Source organism: Nannospalax galili, unplaced genomic scaffold (assembly GCF_000622305.1).
Source record: "Nannospalax galili isolate Female #2095 unplaced genomic scaffold, S.galili_v1.0 scaffold735, whole genome shotgun sequence".
Taxonomy (NCBI): domain Eukaryota; kingdom Metazoa; phylum Chordata; class Mammalia; order Rodentia; family Spalacidae; genus Nannospalax; species Nannospalax galili.
Window position 1 is genome coordinate 2,097,438 of NW_008337053.1, and position 27,457 is coordinate 2,124,894.

Consider the following 27,457-nt stretch of genomic DNA (forward strand, 5'->3'; position numbering starts at 1 on the left):
ATAGTCTCCCAGAGCACACAGAACATTAGATGAAGGGCTCCATTCCACTAAGAGTGTCAGTTTCCTTTTGTGCAGATTCCATTCATCTGTGAAGCTAAAAGCTCAATGAGAGCAGAGACTGTGATATATTGCTCATCCAAACACCTGGTACATAGTAAAGAATGTGCTGGGTCCAGGATGGGGCCCAAGAATGTGTTGCCTATTCTTCAAACAACTCTGCAGTCTTCCACATAAGCTTTTCTATTGAGGAAGATGATCCAAATCTTACACCTGAACACTGAGAATCACTTTTGGGGAAAAGAAAGAAAGAGAGGGAGGGAGGGAGGAAAGGAGGGAAGGAGGGAAGGAGGGAGAGAGAAAGACAAAGTTCCAGGGGAATCCAACCCCTCTGAACACCAGGCTCTGCACAACACAGGACACAGGTGCATTTACATACATTCTGGCTATACACCCATAAAAATAAAAAAAAATTTAAATACGAAGTTCTAGGTCCCAACTCACTAGAGTTGGAAGCTTAATCAGACTTTCTAACAAATTTCAGTGTAAGGCTGATATTGTTTGTCAAGGGTCATATTTGGGGAGCGATTAGCATAGATAAAAAGCACCCCAAATAATACATCATGCGTGCTTAGTTAGCATTAAGTCAGAGCTGAATTATCTTATTCTGAGGCTCAAAGTGTAGACCAAAAATAGGCCTGGTATCAAGAGTCACAAAGCTAATTGATATCAGTTAGGTGCCACCTAGCACTTGCAGGAAGAGAACATCATGGACTAGTATTTATGGTATGTTCCCTGAACCAGAGCACCAGCCATCACTTGGGAGCAGGGAGCAGGCATGCAAAGTCTTGGGCCCCATCCCAAAACTACAGAATCAAAAGCTCTGGGAGTAGGTCTAGCGATCGGTTTTAACAAGCCTTCCTGTTGAATCATATGCAGACTCAAAGTTGAAAACCACCACCTGGGGATACCAATACTTCTGACCCTCACCCCTTTCAGAAAGCAGTGAGGTTAGCAATGGTCCTCAAATATTGCTTCACGTTAGCATCAGCTGGGGCATCGATCAGACCCTATAGCTCAGGGCTGTACCATACCAACTAGCTCAAGATTTCTGGGAGTGGAGTACCAATATCAGAATTTTTTTCATTTTATTTGTGTGTGTGTGTGTGTGTGTGTGTGTGTGTGTGTGTGTGTGCACATGAGTGCAGGTGTCCACAGACACCAGAGGCATCACATGGCCTGGAGCTGGAATTATAGACAGTTGTGAGTCTCCCAACACAGGTCCTGGGAACCAAACTCTGATCTGCAAGAGCAATGCATGCTCTTAACTGCTGAACCACCTCCACAGGCCCAGAAATTAGTGTTTTTTTAAAAGACTCTTTCCCCAGGCAATTCCAGGGCAAACAAGGACACCTCTGCCTCAGGCGAGGACAGAATTTTACATGAACAAACTGGAAAGCCACAATGTTAACTGAGAATGGATGCTTTAAAACTACAAGATGTGGGGCTGGAGAGATGGCTCAGCAGTTAAGAGCACTGACTGCTCTTGCAGAGGACCCGGGTTTGATTCCCAGCACCCACACGGCAGCTAGGAACCATCCTTAACTCCAGTTCCAGGGGAATCTGAAGCCCTTTTCTGACCTCTGTGGCATTGCATGACACGGGTGCACTCACATACATGCAGGCAATACTCATACACAAAATAAGAATAAAATATTTTTTAAAAAAAACACAAGCTGCCTTCCTTCTTCACTACCAAGGGCTACTCCAACTCCATTTTCTCACAATTAAGTTAAAATCAACAGGAGTCTGAAGCACAGAATCGATAAGATACCTGCCCCAGGTGAAGCTTCATTAGTTTATCAATGTTTTAGGTGTCAAATAAGTCAAACACAGTATGCTTTATTTCAGAGATAAGCACAATTTATTTCTAGATGAAATTTCATACTACAAGCTGAGCCACAGAAGCTGCCTGTCAGTACACCAATGGGGGCCCTTTCTGTCTGACAAGCTACTGGAAGCCTCTTGTTCATTATGGCTTAAACTCTTCAATTACATCCCATTGTTGGTCATGAACCCCTGTGAGAATCTGATCAAAATTATGGACTTACTCCCCCTTCCAGTGCACATATACAGAAGCACACAAACGGCACACAATTTTGAGGAGGTCACAGACTCCCTGACGCACATCTTTGGATTCTGGTTGATGACGCCTGTCTACACCATGGCCTGCAGGGGGCAGCAGGGCAGCTGGAGCCCACACTGAGAGCTACATTCAGGAAAGCTGGGGACACTGTAGAACTTGATCAGCTTTTTGAAGGCACTTTTCTTCATCATCATCATTTCTTCCGGAAACCTGGAAAAGATCCTGACCCGGGAGGAGCCCCCATTCTTTGTAGAACCATCTGTGGGCAGTGGCTTCTGAGCACTCATGGGTACACTGTTGCAACTGAGGGATCGTACTGTCTTCTTACTCTGCACCGACAGGTAGCTGAACAGAAAGGACGACAGCTTGTGCTTGCTGCCATCTGAGGCCTCTTCTGAAAAGCAGTCATCAAGAGGATCCAGCAGACTGTCAAGGTCACAGCTGTCTTCCCTTCTCACCAGACTGGTTCCCATGTGCTGGGGCTGCTTGATGATCTTCCTGGCCTGGGCTGGATCATCTCCTCCCTCATTGACAGACTCCAGGGATAATCCACTGGCCAGGGTTCTGATTGGAGGGATGAGGCTCCTTTCCCGAGGGGTTGGCTGGGAAGTGCAGTGCTGGCTCAGGACGAGAGTGGCAGCATCTCGGATGAGGTTCCAATCTCTCAAGATGTCATCCTTGGTGGTAAATTGGGATGTCACGGTGAAACGGATGATCAGCTTGTCCTGGACAGTGGCTGGGATGAGGAAGAGCTGACCAGCTTTGGCTATTTCCTTTAACACACTTTCTGTGAGACAGTTAGGACCCTGTTTGAAGGACAAAGAGAATTGGAGTCTATCACATCCCTGTACACATTCCTCAGAGTCCAACATTTAGTGGTCTAAGAGACTCAACAACCACTCGACTCTGAAAATACCAAACAACATCTCTCCCAGGGAGCCATGGAAGAGGGCATTACCTTCAGACGGAAAACCACCAGACCGAGGTGTCTCTTGGCAGGAATTTCAAAGAAAGGGTCATTTCTGACCAAAGATTCAAAATATTTCGCCATTTCCATGCCCTGGAATTGTAAATGTAGAAAAACTGGGATTAACAGTCTGGCAAGAAACAAACTCCACCAACTTTCACACACACATTTAGGCCAGTGACAGATGAGGCATGGAGACCTGAGAGGGCACTGTCTCCTGTCTTCTCCATTTCAGTTAGCTCATACTCAAGCTAGAAAACCTCCACTATCTTGTTTCCTATCACCTCAGAGAACTTTTATCTCAGGGTTCTCTTTCAACTTAGCCCCAGAACTCAAAAGCTGTGTGCTTTGTAACTCAGGCAACCAACCTCCAATCCAGCTTCTCAGTTTCTCCACAGCCAAAGGAGCAGGTAAGAACCTTAATTCAGTATCTAGAGAGAGATACACTCTAGCTAATGCACACAGGGCTAAGCAACACTCTTGCCTCTGCATAGGCTGACTTGCCTCTGAAGCTCACCAAGCTCTTGACACTGTACCTCAAAGGCCCTCTCATCCTTTTTAACTGGCACTCCACAGGAAACTTAATTTTTATATATCACTATCTATACCGTGGAAAAGCCTCTGCATCTAGTTCATAAGTGCAGAGTTCCTGCTTGGGATGATGAAATGTTCTAGAACTAGTGATACTCATCTGATATTGTTGGTATAGGTACTATCACACTAAACTGTATGCCAAAACATGCTACATTATATGCTATGTATATTTTTTGTTTTGTTTTGTTTTGTTGAGACAGGGTCTGCCTGTAACCCCAGCTAGCCTGGAACTCACTATGTGGACCAGGCTGGCCTCGAACTCATAGAAAATCCACCTGCCTCTTCCTCCCAAGTGCTGGGATTAAGGTGTGTGCCACCACACCCAGTTGTTATGTATATTGTATCACCAAGATTTCGTGTCAAATTAATCTTTTTTAAATATTTTATTATTTTTATGTGTATGTGTGTATTGCCTGTGTGTAGGTAAGTGCACCCGTGTTGTGCAATGCCCACGGAGGACAGAAGAGGGTGTCGGATCCCCTGGAACTGGAGTTACGGACAGTTGTTAGCTGCCATGTGGGTGCTGGGATTCGAACCCGGTCTTCTGCAAGAACAGCCAGTGTTCTTAACCACTGAGCCATCTCCCCAGCCCATCAAATTAATCTTTTATTAAACATTACATCATCTTTTCATTTTTCCTCTGGTTTTCTTGGGTTTAACTTATACCTAGAATTTTTAAATAAACAAGGACAGGACTGGGCTGGGAATGCAGCTCAACTGGCAGAACAGTTGCCTAGCATGCGTGAAATCCTGGGTTCAGTCTCCACAACAGAACAAAACCAAGCATGGTGGTGAATGCCTTTGACCCCAGCACTGGGGAGGTAGAAGCAAGTAGATCTCTGAGGCCAGTTTGGTCTATGTATTGTGTTCCAGACCAACCAAGGCTATATAATGAGAGTCTGTTGAGAGAGAAAAAGAGAGGGAAAAGAAAAGGTCCAGGGTCATCCTTCTCAGCTTCACAGCTAAGTTTGTAGCCAGCCTAGACCGCAGAAGACCCTGTCTCAAAAAAAAAAAAAAAAGACAAGATTTGTCTTTTCTTTCATACTATTTCCACTAAGTGATTTTTATCAACTGGTGCACCTGCTGCTCAAGGGAAGGCAAGAGATTCAGCCGATTGTCCTTGACCATGAGGAAACACTGGGCAATTTGTACCAACTTTCAGTTGCTTCATTTTCTCTCTCCAACTTATGGCCTGTCTCAGTCTCTAATCATTAATCGCTGCCCCAAGAACGTTTTGTTTTGTTTTGTTTCGTTTTGTTTTCTTGAGACAGGCTCTCATGTCTCCCAGGCTGGCCTCAAACTCACTATGTAGCTGAGGATGACCCTGAACACCTGATCCTTTCTCCAGTGCCACAATGACAGGCATACCACCACATGAGGTTCATGTGGCCCTGGGGACCGAACACAGGGCTTTGTGTACTGGGAGGTAAGCAGTCTACCCACTGAGCTACAGCCCCAACCAAGCCCCACAAAGTCCCAGTCTCCACCCTTGGGAAAGCATTCCAAGTGTTCTCTAGCTCCTCTTGGTTTTCTAAACTTGTCATGATTCAGCCCTACAACTCCTTCCCCCTCCAGGCACATTTCCACCACCTGCCCTGCCAAAATTCTCTAAACTCTAAAATGTCCCACGAAGGTATCTCAGGTGCAGACTACAAACCATGCTAAGGAACATGAAGCTGATGCTCTGGGGCAAAGAAAAAGACCTAGAGCGCAGCTTGGTCAACCTCCTAACTTTCTAGGAGAAGCCAAGGAAAGGGACTGTCCCAAGGCCCAAGTGGCAGAAGGCAGGTGGTCCGGATATGGAGCACTTTCTCCTCCTGCCACTCTCTGCTCCCTCCGATGATGCAAGCTGTTTACAAGCTAGAACAGAGGCCTGGGGGAGGATGCAGCACAGGTAGCTGGCTACCACAGAGCCCCCTCCTGGGGATGAGAACAGCACTCCCTCCTGGGCAGTCACACCCACACCACTTGCCAGGGAGAAGCAGCCAGAGGTCCACTTCTTTTCTCAACAGGTTTTTTAGAAAACACTCAGCTGTGCCCATGTGTTCATATATTGTTTATGATGGCTTTGTGTTACAAGGACAGGGTTAGATAGTCACAACAGAGACTGTGAAAACCACAAAACAGTATTTTTTTTTCTTTTTCTTCCTTCCTTTTTGAGTATCTGGCTTTTTACATAAGTTTTCCAATCTCTGCTGTAGGTAATGGAGATGGTGATGGTAACAACAATTTTTATCATTAGAAAGAAAAACACCCGGTTGAGGTAGGGATGCCTGGCAAGTCCTGAAGAGGACAAGTTTGAGGTCAGCCTGGGCTATACCTTTTGTAAAAAGTTTTAAAAATATGGGGGCTGGGGAGATGGTTGCTCAGTGGTCAAGAGCACTGGCTGCTCTTGCAGAGGACCCAGGTTCGATCCCAGCATCCACATGGTGGCTAACAATCATCCATAACTCCGGTTCCATGAAATCTGATGTTCTCTTCTGACCTCCAAGAGCATTGCATGATACGGGTGCACTTACATCCATGCACAATACACTCACACGTGTAAAATAAAAAATAGCAATTAAAACAATGGAAGAATATGATGGCATACGCCTTTAATCCCAACACTTGGGAGGCAGAGGCATGTAGATCTCTGTGAGACTGGAGCCAGCCTGGTCTACATAACAAGGTCCAGGCCAGCTGCGGCTACAGGGAGACCCTGTCTCAAAACAAACAAACAAACAAAAAAAAAAGATAAGAAAAATCAAAGTGGGGGAATAACTATTAACTATCAAGCCCTGTGCTAAGAACTGCATGTGTATTATCTCATTTAACCTTTGAGAATGGCATTACCAAATTTTCACGTTATAAATCCAGAGGGCAAATACAGAATGATTAAGTAATCTGCCCAGGGTCATAAAAAGGTAAAACTAGGGGCTCGAGAGATGGCTCAGCGGTTAAGAACACTGGTTGTTTTGCAGAAGACTTGAGTTTGAATCCCAGCACCCACATGGAAGCTAACAACTGTCCATAACTCCAGTCCCAGGGGATCCGACAGCCTCTTTTGTCCTCCGAAGGCATTGCACGACACGGATGCACTTACCTACATGCAGGCAATACATGCATACACATAAAATAAAAATAATAAATAAAAAAATCTTAAAGGTAAAACTAAAATTCAAATCTATAAAGCACCACTCTGTAGGGTAGGAATACAAAGCTTTCTAAGAGCTTGATTTCAAGAACTCAGCACTGTAAGAGGCAGCCATGACTACAGAGAAAGGGCTTGAGACTAATCAGGTTAGAATAAAGTCCTAGGCCTTTCATTCTTGGGCCAGACAGTTACCGTCTCTGAGCCTTACCTGATCTGAGTGACCACCTATTCTAATGAGGCATGATATGTTTTTTTTTGTGGGGGGGTCTTTTGAGACAGGGTCTTTCTGTAGCCCCAGCTGGCCTGGAACTCACTATGTGGCCTTGAACTCACAGAGATCTGCCTGCCTCTGCCTCCCGAGTGCTGGGATTAAAGGCGTGTGCCACCATGCCCAGCCAATATGTATTTTTTAATTGAAAGTACTGTGCAAGTAATAACACAATCACAGTTTAAAGAGAGAAAATTCTCCAGGCATGGTGGCACACGCTTTTAATTCCAGCACTCAGGAGGCAGAGGAAGGCAAATCTCTGTGAATTCAAGGACAGCCTGGTCTACATAATGAGTTCCAGGCCAGCTGGAGCTACAGGGAGACCCTGTCTCCAAAAAAGACCCCCAAAGAAGAGAAAGATAAAATTCACTCATATCAAATAACTCCATTTTCATTCATCTTCACTGTCATGTCTTTGCTCCTAGTCGTTCAAGTGCATTTGAACAGGTGACCCTGGGGATACCACAGAAGCAGAGACTCAGACTCAGACAGGAAGAATACCCAAAGAAGCTTAACACCTTCTGGAGAGGAAAAGGCACTGTCTATGATGGACAAGGCGGGGTGCAGGCATAGCACGGCCATGGGGTTTGGATGTGTCTGTGAAATGCCCAAGCTGAGGTGCAGACTGGTAATCAAACAAAGCAGGCCCAAGGTGTGAGCTGGTGTGATAAAACAGTAGGAGAACAAGGGTCATTAGAGGGTTGGCTGGCAGAAGGTAGCGTTGGCGATGGTGGCCCAGCACCTACCTACTTGTTGAATATCCAATCCCAAGCAGTAGGCAAAAGAAATCTATGCTTATTTGGCACTTCCATTGTCTTAAATTCCCCACCCACTACCCTCTGATCTTGAGTAGGAGGGTGCACGGTGCCTGAGGTCCCACAGTGTGCTAAGTGGCAACTACTCACTGCTAAGTCTAGTTACTGCCCTCACCGTTTTATTTTGTTCTGGTTTGTTAAATGAAGAAGGAATTCCCTGGAGGAAAAGTGGAAAGGAAACAATATGCTTAGTGATTAAATAGTGTTTTTGAGTCAGCTGTTTAGAAATGCCACTGGCCCAAGTGCTCAGCTCAATGTCTCCTTGTTCAATGAACAACATGAGTGTCCCTTTCCTAGCACAATAATTCTGTGGTTATTGAATTGAACAGGAAAGGCAGGGAGGTCTCTCTGCAAGCCAGAGGTGCTGGAGCTGAGGCATCACCATTAGCGGTGAGTATAATTTCAGCCAGCTGTGACAATCGGGGTGTCCCCCACAAAAAAAGATATGGCCTCACTTTGGCCATACATACTGCCCTTTGACTTATCTTCTCTTTCTCTTCTGTAAACTTCTCTTTCTGTTCTGTAAACTAGGCTTTTGAGCTAGCTAGCAGTGCCCAGTTCTCAATGACAGCGAAAGGAAAGTGAAATACACTCAAGGAAGTGATAGGACAACAGATACAAACAAACTCACAAGAAACTGGTAAATAAATGTCATTAATATTGACAGTTTAGAACATAAGCAATGTGAGCTACAAATTACAGACAGCCCAAAGGGGCTATATCAAACAGGGATACTCTAGAGAACCAGTAATCAAATCCCAGAAGCCCCTCCTCGGGCTGTAGCACCTGAGTCAGACACTAAGGATCCCTTGGGCAAAAATGGAGACAAGTCTCCCTCCCTATGAAAAAACAAAACAACACAAGTGGACTCAGTCCCATGTGGTTCACACTACATACATGTCTGACATGAGCCTGAAGGTTCTTCACCCCGAAGGACCGAATCACGAACCAGAGCTTAATAGAGCGAAATCGTCGGCTCAGGGGGATCTGCCAATGCTAGAAACAAAAGAACACGAGAGACCATGGTTAGAAACAAGGTGCCCACTCCCTTGGGTACTCACAGCATTGTGTATTGCCTGTCCAGCCCTCCTGGGGTGGATGGTGTTGCCATGACTCCTGAAACTGTTGCTAAGGAGCAAACCTTGGCAAAGTTATCCAGAAGGTATCCACTGATACAGCAGTGCAACTGCAAACCAAGCCTGTGACCTGCAGCCAATAGGAAGGACACATCACGGAAATTGCTGTTTTAGACATTTCATCCCAGTCTAGAAATTCCAAAGAGGCAAGTTCCTTGAAAAGCAGAAATTAAAGCTCTATTTTTATTCTTCTCAAAATGTATAGTGGCTAAAAGTATAGTAATTAAGAGCTCAAACACCGGGGCTTGGCAGAGCTGGGGTGCTCCTCCAACTCTCCCACTTAGTACCTTGTATGTCCTTGGGCAGAGCTACCTTGCTGGCTCATCAGTGACACAGATCAAAAAGCACCTGCCAGGAAAATGGATGCCACCTCCTAAGGGCAATAGATGCAAAAACTCAGAGGATGGTAAGCCAGTGTAGACTGTTTAGACGATGTGAGCTACGAATGACATCAATTAGTCCTTATTAAAACCTCACTGCCACTTTCTGGCTTTTGCCTGTGAGACTCCTGTGACCTCTGACGCATCTCTCAAGCTTTCAGATTTCAGATGAGCACCTGACTGTCTGCCTCAGACTAAAATTGACCCTTTGTTCTGGTATCAATTCTAAAGAGCTTGAAGTTCAGCCGAGCATGGCGGTACACACCTTTAATCCTAGCACTCGGGAGGCAGAGGCCCTGAGTTCAGAACCAGCCTGGTCTACATAGTGACATAGTGAGTTCCAAGCCAGCTGAGGCTACAGGGAGACTCTGTTTCAAAAGACAAAAAGAAAAAGAAAAAGAAAGAAAGAAAGGAAGGAAGGAAGGAAGGAAGGAAGGAAGGAAGGAAGGAAGGAAGGAAGGAAGGAAGGAAGGAAGAGAGAGAGAGAGAGAGAAAGAAAGAAAGAAAGAAAGAAAGAAAGAAAGAAAGAAAGAAAGAAAGAAAGTTTGAAGTTCAAAGTTTCAGTTGCAGTTACCATGGATTTGAAAATTTCTGAACTAATTTCTCAGCAAATGGTTTGGAAAACATTTGCATCTCCCAACCCTTCCTTCAGATGTCAGAAAGCTTCCACCACAATTTCTGCCAACACAAAAAAATTTTCAAGTCAAATATTTAACTGCCTCTCTCCACAGGATTACCAAATCCTCACCAATACCCTCACCTTCATCTTTCACCCTAGCTCCCCAAGCCAGGGGCAGCTAGTACATTACCCTTGTGTGACGGACAATTTATCTCCCGCAAGAACACACTAAACCTTGGATTTCCAAGCAAAGTTCTGGTGAAGGACCAACACAAGGACTTTTTTTTTGCCAGCAGAGGGCATCAAAATCTAGGAAAAGGGCAGAAATCCATGAAGCAGGGAATAAACATGGGTCCCAACCCCTTGTCAAAGTACAATCAAGCAGAGTAAGTGGGTACTGGGAGCTCCCTCTAAAATATCCTGGTTTCTAGATGATTGTGGTAAAATTAATTTTCACCAGACAGTTAACAGGGAGAGGCGGGGATCATTTCCATTGCGATTTTCACTAATCTCACAATATTCACTCCCAATTCTTCTTGGCATTCTTCCAAAACCAAACGTTACAGACCCAGAAATTGTTTTAGCTAATTTCTCCTGGATCTGGAAATTAGTACTTAGAATGACTGGTAGGACACTTATTTACCTTGAGTTTTCTCCCAGCCTGCTCTGTCCTTAAAGTTGTATAAGTCTGCCTTCTGTTGGTACTCTCTACACTGGAGAGGTGTGAAATGAAGTGCAGAAGAGCTTCACTGACGGCACAGACACTAGCCCTGATTCTAGATGATTCCAAAGCTCCCCTTCCCAAATTTGGCACCTGCATCTCTTCTCCTGGATTGCCTCCGTTTCTAGTTCCTCTCAGAACAGGGCTAAGCTTCTATTTAAAACCACAGCCACCTGGGTGCAAAAAAAAAGCTTGGAATATGAGTCAGAGCAGCTATGAGGACCTCGGGATTACCACAGAGAGCAGTTTCATTGTTCTGTAACTTTCTTTGCAGACTTGAAAATTAAATGTGTTGGAGTACACAGTAACGTGGGATGGAAGCTTCCTGCCCTGGAGATGCTCTCAAATGAGAACAGCTGAGAAAGGCATTCCCAGAGACTCAGCTTGTTTCTAAGAGCGCATTATCGGTGACCCTCAAACAACACTGGAGTTTTGAGTCATGAATATCTCTCCGGGTACTTTATACTCAGGGACTACTAGCATTGTGAAAGTAATAGTACACCTTCCAGGACAGAACTGAGGATATAGTTCAGTAGGTAGAATGCTTGCCTAGCATTCATGAAGCCCTGGGTCTGATCCTCAGCACAGCATAAATTGGGCATGAATGGCACATGTCTGAGTTCAGAATTCTGGAGGTGGAGACAGGAGAAATCAAAGTTTAAGGTCTACATAGTGAGTTCAAAGTCAGCCTGAACTACATTAGAGGCTATCTCAAAAAAAAAAAAAAAAAAAAAAAAAAAAAAAAAAAGGTGATTTGAAGATACTGAACCTTGTAAGTTGGAACTACTATCCTCCTGAGAATTGAAGGCGTTTTGTTGAACCTATGTCAAATTCATTTAATTACACTTTTTTAAAAATCCACATGGGAAACGATGAACACAGAACAGTACCTTCTGGATGCAGCAGCAAAACAAGGACGATTCTCTGGACCAGCACTGGGAAAAGTTTGTTTTTAAAACAGTCTCACTATATATTTTAACTGGTCTTGACCTCTCTGTCCTCCTATTGGTCTCCCAAGTACTGTGCTTACAGGTATGTGCTACCACACCCAGCTCTAATTTAATGCTTTTGCTACCTAGAAAACAGAAAAAAACTTTAAAAAGACAGACATGGTGACTTACACCTACAATTCTTGCACCCAGGAAACGAGGCAGAGGACTAGCGCAGGTTCAAGGCCAGCCTGGACATCACAGTGAGTTCCAGGCTGGCCTGAAAAACATAGTGAGTTTCTAGCCAGCTTGAACTACATACACAGTGACTTCCAGGTCAGCTTGGAATACCGTACTCTGTCTCAAAAAACAAAAAGCGGGCTGGAGAGATGGCTCAGCGGTTAAGAGAACTGACTGCTCTTGCAGAGGACCCGGGTTTGATTCCCAGCACCCACATGGCAGCTACGAACCGTCCTTAACTCCAGTTCCAGGGGAATCCGAAGGCCTCTTCTGACCTCCAAGGCATTGCACTCACATACATGCAGGCAATACACTCATACATATAAAATAATAAAAATAATAAATAAAATATATTTTAAAAAGCAACAGCAAAAATCCCACAGGCCAAACTGATGGTACTGAGCCTCAGGAAAGACTTGAGATGTTGTGGCCAGTGGATGATTTCTAAATAGATTGGTCAAAGATTATGAGCTTCATTTATCAAGATCCAAATACATTCTTAGAATCACGGGCATCACTTCACAGCCAGAATCAAAACTAGCCCTAAAGATAACTGCTGTAGAATTTAGATTTTTTTTCCATTCAGATTTTTTGGAATACCATCAGAGAGGGCAAGAGGAATCATCTATCTTTATTCACCCCTAGAGGGTCCGAAACCTTCACAACTCTCAAGGAAGAATGCACTAATCCAAGGGAGGACTGTCAATATAGTCCAGTGATGCCAGAGCTATTACCACAGAACTAAAAGGGAAAGACACAAGGCAGAGTACTAAGGATCTGAGAGTAACCGACTGTGACTAGTCATCATCAGATACACAGAGATCAAAGACACATGTGCAAACATCTAAGTGTTAGTAGCATTAAAAATGTAGGAAACAGCGTATTTTAAAATGAAATGGAGATCTTCTTTAAAGGGTAAAAACTCATTCAATTTTATGTCGTACAGGGTTTATACTGAGTTCAATATTGTATAACTGTATTAACCCAACTGTGAACCTAAAAATTTACAGCCACTTTTGAAAGAGATGTAGCCTTGCTCTGGAAATTGTTACTGAATGTGTTAAAGTTGTAATGAAATGCTTCTTCTAATCATGTTGTTATTAAATTTTTAAAATTAATTTTAAAAAAAAAGGGAAAGACATTTCTGATGTCCAAGGAGGTAAGACACTCCAGCTCTTCACCAAGACTGACTCTCAGGTGTCCAGTGTTGCTTTCAGTACAACAAGGTATTAATTCGTTTAATTTTCAGAGCAAGCCTAGAAAGCGGAACTGCCACTGTCTTCATTCACACAGAGAAACCTAGACATAGAGTTCAAGTCATTTTCTTAAAACTGCCCAGTAGGGGAACATGGCTTCAAACCCAGGCAATCTGGCATTAGCACTTACATGTTTGGTCACGTTGTAATAGCAAACCTGTGCAGTTTAGAAGACCTTTTAGGAATTTTATGCATACCATTTGTTGAGCATTTCCCACTCAGGTTCTGTGATAAGTGATTGACATGGATGTTCGCACTAAAGCCTCACAATACCCTGTGAAGTCAGTGCCACTGCCCCAAAGCTCAGAGACTTCGGATGGGTTTTCCAAATATTCTCAGCTGCACGGAACTCCAAACCAAGCACACTATGTTTGCCTTTCCAACCTTTCATTGGTCATGTGGTCTGTAGCATGTTTATCTACAATCATGCCTTGCTTAAAACTAGGGACTCATCTTCAAATTGAAGAGTAAATCCAAAAACTTGCTTTCCCAAGACATGGTACATGCTGAGGGTGTGAGGAAGTTGAGGGGCAGGCAGCTGGGAGGGCCTGAAGACATCAAGAGTCTTGTGAAGGGATTCTTGTCACGAACACCACAGAGCCCTTGCCTTGCCTCTGACAAGGATAGTGACATGCAAGGAATTCAAACAAGAAGCCTCTTTCCCACCCAAGGAAATATCCCACCCTCCCTGCTGCCTAGTAAGCCAGGATGGAGAAGGAAAGCGATCTATCTGAAGTGAGAGAATACTTCTGGGGAGAAAACAAACCAAAAAGATTCAGGAACTATGATTTCGGTGGGGGATTAAGTTTTCTGGGTTTCATATTGTGGACTTGTAGACAACTTGAAACCCAAGGTGGCAATGCTATGTGGCAAGCTCATAGTGTGCTGTCTTCTGAAGGGAGGGACATGTGGAACTTCAGGGGCCAGGTCAACCAATCCCCACCTTAGAGGCCATAGGCTGTCCACTCCTGGAAACTCACCATGAAGTCCGTGGCCACACCCGAGTTGGCATGCCTGAGGTAGATGGGGTTCACACTGAAGGTCTGCTGCAGCTTGTACTTGTCCTTGACCCTGTGGGTTTCCAGGTGGGTATTAGTGACTGAGATTTCTCTAAGGAAGCAAGGCTTTCTCGTGTGCTCAGGCCTTGACTCACCAGAACCCAGTACAGTCAAAGTGTACCATCATCCACTTAGAAGGATTAAACGTGAAGGAGTCTGCATACTCAATGCCACTCAGGAACCCCCGGAGCTCAGGGCACAGGAAGGCAGTGCCCGCATAAGCAGCATCAATGTGAAGCCACAGTCCCTCACTGGTACCTGAAGAAGCAAATGTTAGCTGCTACGGGGGAGGCATGAAGTTACTACCGGCCTGCCAAAGGGCATCACTCGCCTAGCCAACACGGACGCAGGCTGCAAAGAGGAGCCTGGGAGAATGATGCATTTTGCTAAAGGAGTCACCACTGGCTGTGGAGATAGGGTGACATGGGGGGCTGGGGGATGAGGAGATGGAACTAAAGCGGTCCTGCTACCTCCTAATCTGCTCTCACCTGCCAGAGGGCCGCTATACCCTTGGCCTCAACCTAGAACATTCTGGCACAAAACTCACTGCTCTGTAGCCCAGAAAGCAATGTCAGTGTATCTGACACAACAGAGAGACATGTGCCCTTGGTGGGCTTCTCACTGGGGAATCAAGCAATTACCTTTGGGTTTCTTCTGTCTTATCTCTCCCATGGCTTCCCCTGCCAGACTCTTTTCCTTTCCAGAGACAGAACAGAAACGATTTCACTGTGCTTCCCTCACTCTGTTTAGATGCAGCTTCAAGTAGATTCTGACATACGAGTGAGAAGCTGAGAAAACCTGGGTCCTCTATGGTCTGGTTTCCATGTCCCCCAAAAGCTCATGTGCTAAAAAGCTTATTCCACAGGTGGTGCTATTGAGAAGTGGTGAGACCTTTAGCAAATAGAGCCTAGTGAAAGGTCTTCGGGTCACTAAGGGTGTGCCTTGAAGAGGAGGTACAACTCTGATCTCATCTCCCTCTCTCTGACTTGTGATGCTGTGACTGGTTTTTCTCCAACATGTACCCCAATTTGGGGCCCTGCTCCAGGCCCAAAAGTGACAGGGCCAACTGATCGTGGACTAGAAACCTTTAAAATTGTGAGCCAACATAAATCATTTCTCAGGGCTGGGGAGATGGTTCAGCAGTTAAGAGCACTGGCTGCCCTTGCAGAGGACTTGGGTTTAGTTTCCAGCACCTATATGATGGCTAACAACTGTCCTTAACTCCAGTTCCAGAGGATCCAACACTCTCTTCTGGCCTCTGAATATATACCCTCTTCTGGCCCATGCATACATGTGGGGCAATACTACATACATGCAGGCAAAACACTCATACACACAAAATAAAAATAAATCTTTTTAAAAACCTTTCTCTTCATCATTTCATTATCTGAACTACTCGGTACCGCAGTGCAGAGCTGACTAGCACACTCACACATCATCTGAACGACTCGGTACACAGTGCAGAGCTGACTAGCACGCTCACATTATCTGAACTACTCGGTACCGCAGTGCAGAGCGACTAGCACACTCACACATTATCTGAACTACTTGGTACGCAGTGCAGAGCTGACTAGCACACTCACACATTATCTGAACTACTCGGTACACAGTGCAGAGCTGACTAGCACGCTCACATTATCTGAACTACTCGGTACCGCAGTGCAGAGCGACTAGCACACTCACACATTATCTGAACTACTTGGTACCGCAGTGCAGAGCTGACTAGCACACTCACACATCATCTGAACGACTCGGTACACAGTGCAGAGCTGACTAGCACGCTCACATTATCTGAACTACTCGGTACCGCAGTGCAGAGCGACTAGCACACTCACACATTATCTGAACTACTTGGTACCGCAGTGCAGAGCTGACTAGCACACTCACACATCATCTGAACGACTCGGTACACAGTGCAGAGCTGACTAGCACGCTCACATTATCTGAACTACTCGGTACCGCAGTGCAGAGCGACTAGCACACTCACACATTATCTGAACTACTTGGTACCGCAGTGCAGAGCTGACTAGCACACTCACACATCATCTGAACGACTCGGTACACAGTGCAGAGCTGACTAGCACGCTCACATTATCTGAACTACTCGGTACCGCAGTGCAGAGCGACTAGCACACTCACACATTATCTGAACTACTTGGTACCGCAGTGCAGAGCTGACTAGCACACTCACACATCATCTGAACGACTCGGTACACAGTGCAGAGCTGACTAGCACGCTCACATTATCTGAACTACTCGGTACCGCAGTGCAGAGCGACTAGCACACTCACACATTATCTGAACTACTTGGTACCGCAGTGCAGAGCTGACTAGCACACTCACACATCATCTGAACGACTCGGTACACAGTGCAGAGCTGACTAGCACACTCACACATTATCTGAACTACTCGGTACACAGTGCAGAGCTGACTAGCACACTCACATTATCTGAACTACTCGGTACCGCAGTGCAGAGCGACTAGCACACTCACACATTATCTGAACTACTCGGTACACAGTGCAGAGCTGACTAGCACACTCACACATTATCTGAACTACTCGGTACCGCAGTGCAGAGCTGACTAGCACACTCACATTATCTGAACTACTCGGTACAGCAGTGCAGAGCTGACTAGCACACTCACACATTATCTGAGCTACTCGGTACACAGTGCAGAGCTGACTAGCACACTCACCCCCTTTTGCCCTCCTAGAACATAATAAAATACAGCAGTTCTAGCCTTTGTCACACTACTAGACAAAGCCCAGGACCTGGGCTACCTGAAAGTGGCCCTTGTCACTTTTGGTGATTTCCTCTGCTCCCCAGTCTCCAAACTGACCAAAGGGAATGCGTCCATGGAACTGGTTTCAGGTTCTTGTTCTAAGAAATATTTAACTTTATTCCTTATCTTCCTAGCCAGTTAGGGCAGATACTTACAGATGGGGCCCAGCTCTGACAGCCTGTCAAATGCACAGACCCCAGTGGTCCCTAGTGTTGCACACACCTAGAGAGACATAAAGGCTCATGTGACACATTTGCACCTCCACTACCACAGTACGTATTTCATACTGCATTTACCATGACCTGCCGTAAGAAATATATTTTACATAGCAACCCACTCTACATACCATATATTTGAAATAAAGATTTCACAAAACAATACACACTCTGAGCTATACAAATGCAGCAGGATCTTCCATTTCTTTTTAGCACTGGTTACTCATACATTTTATTTCACAGCACACCGAGAAATAGCACCTCATAACATAAAACACTAGATTTGAGGATTTCTCTTTTTTTTTTTTTTTTTTTTTTTTTTTTTTTTTTTTTCGCAGCACATTACCTACCAGGATTCTGTCCAAATTCCTGGTTTGCTACCATCTCTGTCCTATCATGCTACTCTTAAGGGCAGGTCCTGACTTACAAAGACGGGCACCAAGCCCTGTTGTTTGTCTTCCTCAATGGCTTTCTGAAGAGCTTCTCCTCTGAGTGAGAAGTTATCATCCACAGGCAGAAATCTCATCTTCACAAGGGAAATCAAACCAGCCTTCTCCACTGAGGAGTGAGCCTAGGTGGGCCATGGAAAACAGTCAGCAGTGGGGCCTTGCTGGGATGAACAAGACCAGAAATGGTTGAAGACTGAGACTGAAAGAAAGGAATGTTTGAAAGATGGCATTCCCTACCGTTCTAGAGTCAACCCCCAGGCCTGAACTTCCCTGAAACCCAGAGTACTCATGTCTAGATGAAAATTACTCAAACACTAAGACCCCGGAAGCCAAGCACTGACCAGGTATGACCAGTGCTGAGTAACTCACCTGGTCAGAGGCGTAGGCAATGAGACGAGCATTCAGAGAGGACTCGTCAGCATCGGGCTCAGATGTTTTCATTTCTAGGATTTTGTTCTTCCTTGCTGCCAGCAGGGCAATCAAGGTGGATTCGCTGACGGTGCTCTGTAATGGAGAGGGATTACCAATGGCAGAGCCTCTCTGTGTCCTCTAGCCAAGGGTCCCAGGTTTGTTGCTGTGCATGGGTGCGTGTGTGTTGTGTAATCAATGTTAGTAAGGAAGAGCAGAGTTTCTTACCAAGGAGCCTCCCTCCTCCCCAACTCACATGCCCATTCTGCATTCTGAAAGCAAGTTTGTACCCAGTGCCAACATGTCTATTAGAGTGACCACAGAAATCAGACAGCGAATACTCCAGAAATAAGAATGCTTCAGAATGCTCTAGAAAGAAGGAAAACCCTACAGAAACAAAAAAGAGAACGCTCCAGAAATAAAAAAGAATATGTTCCAATTTTTTGTAGCTATGTTTGCTCACTGTGTAAAACATTTAAAAGAAAAAACACTCTTGGGACCAGGGAGGTACAGCTTAGTAGTAGAGCCCGGGTTTAGCATGCACAAAGCCTAAGTTCGATCCCCAGCAGAAACAGAAAGAGAAAGAAAGAAAGAATGGGAGAGACAGAGGGAGGGAGGGAGAGAGGGAGGGAGGGAGGGAAGAGAGAGACAGAGAGAGAGAGAGAGAGAGAGAGAGAGAGAGAGAGAGAGTTCAAGGCTATCCTTAACTACAGAGCAAGATTGAGGCCAACCTGGACGAGGGAAGGGAGGGAGAGAGGGAGGGAAGGGAGGGAAGGGAGGGAGGGAGGGAGGACAGGAAGAGAGCACAAGGGAATCCTCCAGCTTTTCAAGTATGGAAACAGAGTTTGATGTCACAGGACATCGCAGGAGAGCACTGGCTTATATGAGAGGCCAGTGATTTGACTCTGTTCTGTTTTCAATTGTTTTACAAATCTGAGATGGAATCTTTTCCATCTACCAAATGAAAAGTACCCATTATTAAAGGGACAGCCCTTGAAATAGACAAGGTTGAAGGAGACTTTTCTTCAGACATGACTGTGGGGTTCCTGGAAGCCAATCAGCAGCCTCACCGTAGCCTTTGATTTCTCATCATTCACAGTGTTTGGTCTTTGGTTCTTGGAATATTCAGTTAACCTACAGAATCTGCTAAAGAAACAGGTGGACACCCTCATGGACAGTAGGGTAGATTAGATCCCCTAGGATCTAATCTAGGATATTCAGTGACTGGCAATTACTTCATAACAAGGAAGTCAGAATAGCAATAATCCCACCGTCTGTCTCACAGTTCATAGTTTATAAAATTCTTCCTGTCCCACTGAATCTTCAAATACCTCTCTGACACAGCAGTCATATAATACTGCAGATGAGGAAAATGATGTTCAGAGAGGATACAGACTTAGCTTGAGTTCACATGGCTGATGAACACAGGAGAAAGTGTGATTTGGATTTAGACAAGCCTGAGTTTGAATTGTCATTCTCCCACTTAACTGTGTAGCCTAGAGCAAGTTATCTAACCTCTCTGAGCTTTAGAACAGTTATCTGAAGACCTCAAGATCACAAAGATGATACTATGAACCTACAGGGCTGTTGAGATGATCATCTGAGAAGCAAAACCACCATCCAGGTGTGGTGGTTCATACCTGTAACATCAGCACTCAGGAGGATGAAGCAGGAGTATTGCTGTGAATTTGGTGCTAACCTGGGTTACACAGTGAGTTCCAGGATAAGCCTGGACTACAGAGTGAGACCCTGCCTCAAACAAACAATAAAAGGAAAAACAAAGCAAGATTATGTAGAATAGATACTGCAAGTTTTATATCCCAAATATAATATCTTGATAATACAACGTGCAGCAGCAGCTGTCTGTCTTTTTTGTAAGGTTCTGATAATCTTGCAGAGAGACTGTAGAGGGAAAGAGATAACTCAGCTAGCAAGTGGGCCCATCAAACTTAGCCAGGTTTTATCTCAGAGCAACACAACGGCTTCTGTTTGTCTAATCCTCACATCTACTCTTTTGGGAAATACCATTATCTCTGACTTATAGATTATAAAACAGGAAATATATATGTTCTAGCAGAATTCAAGAGTTTAGGGAGTCTCAAAGTTCTCAGAAACACATTTTCATGTATGTCAGGAATTCACAAACAGAAAAGCCTCTAACAATGTGACGGGTCTGTGGGAAGGGCTCACAGAACTCCACTCTGAGCCACTACTATTTAAAAAGCAGAAATATTCATAGAAGTATCATTTGACAGATATCCAAAAGACAAGGTCAGAAGATAAGACACTGAACCACTTTGCTATTGGTTGTTTCTCCTCCCTTTTCCTCTGATCACAGGTGTGAAATATGTCAATGGAGGAGAGATCTCAGATTGTAACTAAGAGACCTGAATCAAAGAATACTGGAAATGTAATCATTATATGCTGAATTTGTCCATTTCAAATGAAACGAGGAGAGTGGCCAAGATGGTGGTTGTGGTGTAAATGAAGTGGAAGCTGGGGTAGGAGGTCCAAGCCTCAAAAGTGGTACAGGTGATGGTGGTGGTGATCATAATGGTGGTCAGGGTGACAGAAAGGACAGTCCATGGAGAACAGGAGAACTGAGGGTCTGGGATTTGCCTTTGCTTTCCCTGCTCAGCCCCTATGTGAGGTGGAGTGTTGTCACTACAGGCACCTGCAGGACACCTCCCCCCTGGCTCCGGGGGTGGTAGTGCAGGAAGTGCTCAGGGAGTCCCAGCATCTTGGCCAGCCAGTCCATGACATTCATCTCCAGCTCTGTGCACGCCGGGCTGGAAGCCTGAAAGAGGGAAAGGACTTTTATCTGCACAGCCCCAGGCCACTAAGATGCCCCCACCAGCCCCAGAAACACCAGTGTCTCTGCACTAATACTAGTGGGAACTTCTGTAGAGAAGGCGTCAAAGCCAGGACCTGTGTGCACCCCCATCTCATCCTCCTCTGTCAAAAAGAATGAGGGCTTTAGACTCATGTTGCCCTCAATGAATAGGTTTTCCTGGGCTCTGCAGAGAAATACACCAGAAATGATTATGTTGTGTTTGGCTCCCAAAGTCCCTAAAACACCCATCTGAGGGAGATTCTAAAGCCCAAGGGGAAAGTTTCTTATTAAGAAAGTGCAATGCTCTTTACTGAAAAAGATAGCAGCACCCCTCAAATTCTTCCCAGCCCCTAGACCCTATGAAAGCTCAAGCCTAAAAGATAAAGGTGCTCCTGGAGGCTTTGGGTACAGCTCAGAGTTGAGTGGTGCTTAAGGAGTTATCAAGGGACCTCCCACATCTCTAACTCCTCAGAGACAAGTGTCCAGAGGAAGTTGTGATTCAACAGGCGTCAAAGTGCTTAGTTAAGGTCACAAACGGCAGCAATACCTAGATCTCAGCCCAAATCTCATCTGAGTATCTTAAGCTCTGTGATTTTAGGGAGATAAATCACTTAAACTTCAATTTTCTCATCTAAAAATCGGGCCAATACTTGCGATTCTATAGGATTAAAGGATTAGATGGGATGATTTAAATAAAGATTAAGCTTAAAGAATGCAGCCATTATTAATAGATAATATATCTTTTTTTAATTGATATTTACTTGGGCCCATTTCAGAGATCAAAACAGAATTCATGTGAGGGGGAAGAGATGGCTCATTGGTTAAGAGCACTGACTGTTCTTACAGAAAACCTGGGTTCAAATCCCAGCACCCACATCACCGACATGGCAGCTAGCAACTGTCGGTATTCAACGTCCTCTTCTGTCCTCAGTGGGCACTACACGACACAAGTGCACTTACACACATGCAGGATTAACACTCATACACATAAAAAACAAAAATAAAAATAAATCCAGAATGCAGGTGGCCTAGGATGGCACCCCCTGCTGTGTCCCCAGTTGTCAGTAGTTACAGCCATTGCTACTCACCCATGTGAATCCTAAGCAGTTGATAGCATCAGCCAGCATATCTCCTAGCAGGGAGGGCCAAGAGGTAAGGGCTGGGTAGTAGGCATGCATGTGGGGGCTCTGCCAGTGTACCACCTAGAGACAGAGTATATACACAGTTGGCACCGGGTGGCATCCAGAAAGCTCTCTTCCTCTAAAGAATCTCTCTGCTCAGAAGAAACCACTCTGAGGATGGGGAAACACTTTTCAGATAGGCAAGCCACACACTCCATAGAAATAAGGCACATTTGTTGGTGTTCTTGCTACCCACGTGCCTCACTTTGTGAGCTAGTTCGTCAGTGGAGCATTTGCACATAGCAATGGAGAGTAAGACTTAAGTCCAAGGACACAAGTTGCTCTTCTATCCCTGTCCCCAATCAGCTCCTGTAGATTTACTGTGAGCCTCATGAACTTAAGCTCTGAAGTTACGTGTCTATGTCTCTTATGAAATTCATTTTTAATTTTTCTTAAAGGTGGTCTCAAATGTATATACACTTCAGACCCTATAAATCAGAACCTCTCCTGTGCCTTCCTCATCTTCAGTTTCCCATCATAAAATAAATCCTAGGACTGATGAGTATGAACAAGAAATCTGTAAATTGTAAGGTAATAATGTTAACAGTAAATTAACCACCCAGTAATGGACACATCACACATCCTGACTTGACTCTCCATCATCAAACCTCTTCCTTTAATTCTCACCAAGCAATTGACACAGTAGTGATTCCCATATCTCTCACCTTCCGTACTTTATCTGACATCATCCCTAGAAGGGTCGAGCCTCAATCTGTTTTACAGATGAGAAATGGAGTTGACAGAAAGAGTTAGCATCCCCAGTCACAAGCACCCTATAGGGGCAGAGACCCGGGGCCCAAGACTGCCTGCTCCAGGGCCCACCTAAACACCCAAACACCCAAACAGAGTAGTACCCCCCCTCGCTCCAGAATTGGAATTAAATCAAAATGAAACTTTTCCTTAGTGTCTAGAAAATATCAGGAAGTGAAAAAAACCACCCAGTTTTCAATGAGGTGCCAACCAAAATAACGCAAAGGGCCAGCTCTCTGGGGCCACAGTCATCTGGAAGATGAGACAAAAGATTGACCCTTCATTATTAGTATGTTGTTCTAGTTTATTTCTCCATTGCCGTGACAAAACATTCTGATCAATACCAACTTGGGGAGGAAAGGGTTTATTTTATCTCATGTCTCCTAGGTCACAGTTCATCAGGGAGCCCAAGGTAGAACTCAGGGAAGGAACCTGGAGGCAGGAGCCGAAGCACAGGCCATGGAGGAATGCTGCTTACCGGCTTGCTCCCCGGGCCCCTGCTCAACCTGCTTTCTTATACAATATAAGCCCACCTGTCCGGGGGATGGCACCACCCACATGACTCAATAATCAAGAAGATGTCTCACAGATATGGCCATGGGCCAATCCAATAGAGGAAATTCACCAGTTGAGGCTCCCTCTACACAGGTGTGTCAAGTTGACACTAAAGCTATCCAGCACACATGCTTAGTGACTATATTTTGGAAACCTCGGGGGAGGGTTCTACCCCTGGTCTGACCGAGATGCAATCATTGATTCATGTAAAATAATCAGACAAGATAAACCAGAAGAACTTTATCAAAGCAGACAGACCCCCAAACCAGAAATGAGCCTCTTGGACACACCCCGGAAACTTCTGGGATTCCTTTCCTCTAGCAAACCAGCTCCTTTCAGCTGTGTTAACGGTTGCTCTCAGTCTTACTCCAGATTAGTTAGTTCCTCAGCCCACTGTACACGTCACAGAATGAAATCAGTGAGATAATCTTATCAGGACACTGGCCTTTTCAGTAAAACTGTGTCAATACTGACATTTTCAAAAGATGCTTACAAAACAGACTGAATGGTCAAAGAGAAATGAGTCTTCAACTTTGTGCAAACTTGCCCTTATTTTCTGAGTTGGAGAATTTTCTCATCTTGGCTTCTAGACATATCTGTCACATCTCAGTTTCAAGTTCTTTGGAGATGATGGGGGCAAACCTCAAGTGAACACTGGGAAGAGTTTCTAGACACATACAGGTCAGGATCTAAGGGCCCAAGCAGAGAGAGTGAGGGTGCATAGGTACAGGGGGTTAAAGAATAGGTGTTGCCATGGCCCGGGCCAGTTTGGGAGTCTATGTACTTAAAGTGTGGCAAAGCAGGGCCTCTAGGTCAGACTGGCTCAAGCTGAGATCCTAGATCTGCCACACACTAACTCTAGGGCTTGGGGCAAGATAACAAACTTCTCTAGACCTTGGTTTCCCAGTCTGTCAAAGAGTCACTAGGAGAATTAAACTAGCTCATCATGGACTGGTATAGCACTTGTGTAGGGCATGGAAGGGAACCGGGGTGATGTTAGCAGGAGCACCCCAGTAACACTCCTCAGGTCTGGTAACTAGAGATGCCTCATGCTTTAAGCCCCATGTATCAGTCAGCTTCTATCTGTCCCCTGCCCAAAACAATGCCAGCCCAGGCTGCTCCCTCCATAGAAGACAGTATCAGTGAAAGCTCTTTCCTGCCCCTTAGAAGCAGCTCAATCACCAGACCTCCTTCGTAGAAAGGACACTCACAGAGGAAGGAGTGGCTGGTGGGCTCTCAGTGGCCTAGACCTCCCAAGTTGGCAGCTAGGGTGCCTTCTGGGCCTTGTGCTCTCTTTCATCTATCTGGTAAGGTCACAGGGTCTTGGGGCAGTATCTGGGTTCTGAGAGGCAGAGCCAGGGACTCTCCTACCTTGCTTCACAGTTGAACCTTCAAATCAATCTTCATGTGTCAGCCTGTCTCATGAGCTGTTCACACCTCTGGGGGTGGCACTACAGGTCAATACTCCTCCTCTACACTGGCACTACAGGTCAATACTGGCTTCAGAACCTGCTCTCACACAAATTCTAGCCCTCCCATGCCCAAAAGAGGGGCTTTGATGTTGGGAGACAAGGGGTAAGGGATATGTTCACAGGCTGACTCAAGGCAGGCTCTCTTCAGCACCACCCATCCCTGTCCACCCCGGAATTCAGAATCACCCCTGCAGTGACAATATCTCACCCCAGGCATGATGATCCGTTCGATGTCTCCAAAGATGCTATCCCAGCTGTCAGGCTCCTCTGGAGCACTCTCAGGGAGCTGGGCTCGCAGGTACCCAGGCTGCACATCTGGTGTCACCCGCCTCTCTCTCACGGTGCTCAGGTACTGCCAGATATAATCCACCATCTCTTTTCCTAGGAGGGAGTGGAGAAACCAGGTCACGCTCCCTTGGCCCATTTGTGCCTGTCGCTCTTGGGTAGGGCTCAAAAGACTTGGTGAAATTTGATGGATTCCTGGACTGGGAAGACCTGATCTCCAGCACAACTTTGAGGGTGAGGGTATGAATGACTGGTGGAAGGAATCTGTGAGAGAACGATGAATAGGAAAAATCTACAAAGCCAAGTCTCTAGCACCAAAGTAGGGTGTTTCTTTTTCTTCCCCTCCATTTGCCTATATGGTCTACTCCCTTTCTTTTCTTTTCAGAAACAGAAATGCTATTAATTCACTATCTTATAGGTACACAGCAGATCTGGTAGCTCTTTACATTCACACGCACACACACACACACACACACACACACACACACACAATGTTCTTTGTTAGGAGGAATGGACATTCTACACCCAGTTCTAATAAAAGGTAAAAAAAACTTCTCACTAGTCTCATTGAATTAGTTGTCTCTCCCATTTTTGCACTCAGGAACATCTGCATCTGGTTAAAACTGTAAGTTTGCAAACACATACAGAAATAGCGTATAATTTCTGAGGTACATGGAACAAGACCTAAAGCCCCAGACAAGAGCTCTCTTGAATCCTCCTGGTTCACAGCTCCCTGGCCCTTACTTCAGGGTTTGGCACATGTCTTCAATAGCAAATAAATGTATCAAATGAATGAACTAAAAGGTAACAAAACAAATGGTCAAGCCAAGTACTCCGAAGTCCCTGCAAGTTGCTTTTCTCTCCTTTCTCTTACTCTTTGGGAATCTTGGTCCTCAGAGGTATACCCCATGCTCACCCCCCAACCCTTCGGTTGTGTTTGTATCTGTTTCTGTGACTATCTAGAACCCTTCCTTAGTGTTCCCTGGGCTCCTTGTTTCTCCTGCAAAAGAGGCGGGACACACACACACACACACACACACACACACACACACACCACCCCCCCGACATGGACAGACAGACAGGAGAAGGAACCTGATTTATCCCCTCCATCTCAGCTCATGCAATATTCCTACCCACAGACTCTGGGCCAGAAAAATCCGAGGATCACCTCTTCCTGATTTCTTCCAGTCCCCCCACTCCTACCCCAGCCTCTGAGCACTCCAGTGGTGGTGCCCAGCAGACATAAGAGCCCTCTGGACCTAGCCTCCACTCGGCCAGACACAGACTTAAATGAATGTGGTACACCACTGGATAAGCTCCCAGGACCCTGATCTCAGCTAAGCGTGCTTTTGGAAAGCAATCAAATAAGCTAATGCACACTGCCTGCAAAGTTTGGTGGCCACTTAGTTATTTCTTGTGAGGGGGAGAGAGAGGAAAAGTTAAGATTTTAAACTGGACACTATCTTATAGCAAAGGAATTTTAGGCACTATGACTTAGTAGTGAAGATGAGAATATTAAAAAATTATAAAAACACTCAAAATTCCCCTTTTTTCCATACAGACTTTTAAAAGAAACTTTTCTTTTAAGTTAACATGTATTATAGGAGCCCAAAACTCAAGAAGTGCAGACCAAAGTCATCCCAGTCACCAGCTCTGCTGGACATGTCCTAAATTTTCTCTTTTAAGCAACTCACCCCCGCCCCCCGAAAAGCCAAACCTAGAAACAAGAAAATCATTTGGTTTTGCTTATCGTACAAGGTTTGATACAAGTGGGTACTCAGTGAATATTTAGGGAATGAATGCTAAAAAAAATTCACATATGGAGAAACGAATTCTAGGAGACTGTATGCTGATTTTCAAATATTGGGGAATTTTACTTTCCTATTTCAGAAGCTAACAGTCCCTCCTTTTCCATTTAGTGGATCACAAATCTAAATCTAGTTTGTGGGCACCTTTCTATGTGTGTGGAAGTGAGGGAATGAGAGAGAGCGAAAGTTAAAAACTCTGATCCACATTCTTTCCTGGGTAAACTGTTGGGGAAATCAATCCAAACACCCTCGGCAGCGGGTCCCCGCAGCGTTCCCAGCAGGGAGGACGGGCCCGGGAAGTCGCTCACCTCTAGCGCGGTACTCCCAGGGCTCCATCAAGTCTCTGGCTGCTTCTGGCCGACAGACACCGGAGGCAGTGGGGGGCAGTTCTGCAGAAGGGAAACAACCCAGCTTCTTGCTTGATCGTGCTGTGCAACCAGTGTGAGCCCCTCAT

At 45.3% G+C, this 27,457-nt stretch overlaps 1 protein-coding gene across 1 annotated transcript; it reads right to left on the reverse strand.

Annotated features, from left to right (window-relative positions):
- Positions 1 to 1,898: 1,898 nt before the first annotated feature.
- On the reverse strand, positions 1,899 to 27,457 carry Hdc (histidine decarboxylase). Its single transcript, XM_008831799.3, has 12 exons — positions 27,312 to 27,457; positions 25,119 to 25,291; positions 22,041 to 22,154; positions 20,794 to 20,916; positions 18,081 to 18,215; positions 17,690 to 17,833; positions 17,203 to 17,269; positions 14,358 to 14,520; positions 14,185 to 14,275; positions 8,821 to 8,919; positions 3,102 to 3,203; positions 1,899 to 2,949 (listed from the first exon to the last, which is right to left on the reverse strand). Exons 1-12 carry the CDS (start codon positions 27,337 to 27,339, stop codon positions 2,215 to 2,217), a joined length of 1,974 nt encoding a protein of 657 aa, XP_008830021.1. The 5' UTR covers positions 27,340 to 27,457; the 3' UTR covers positions 1,899 to 2,214.

What these genes read in the sequence shown, in the direction of transcription:
- Hdc (XM_008831799.3), bottom strand. Translation starts at nt 27,339, where the DNA reads ATGGAGCCCTGGGAGTACCGCGCTAGAG. An exon ending in GTCAGAGCTGGGCCCCATCT is followed by an intron (nt 14,521 to 17,202) that starts GTAAGTATCTGC and finishes TTGCTTCTTCAG; the next exon opens with GTACCAGTGAGGGACTGTGG. An exon ending in TTCAGGCTCATGTCAGACAT is followed by an intron (nt 3,204 to 8,820) that starts GTATGTAGTGTG and finishes TTACAATTCCAG; the next exon opens with GGCATGGAAATGGCGAAATA.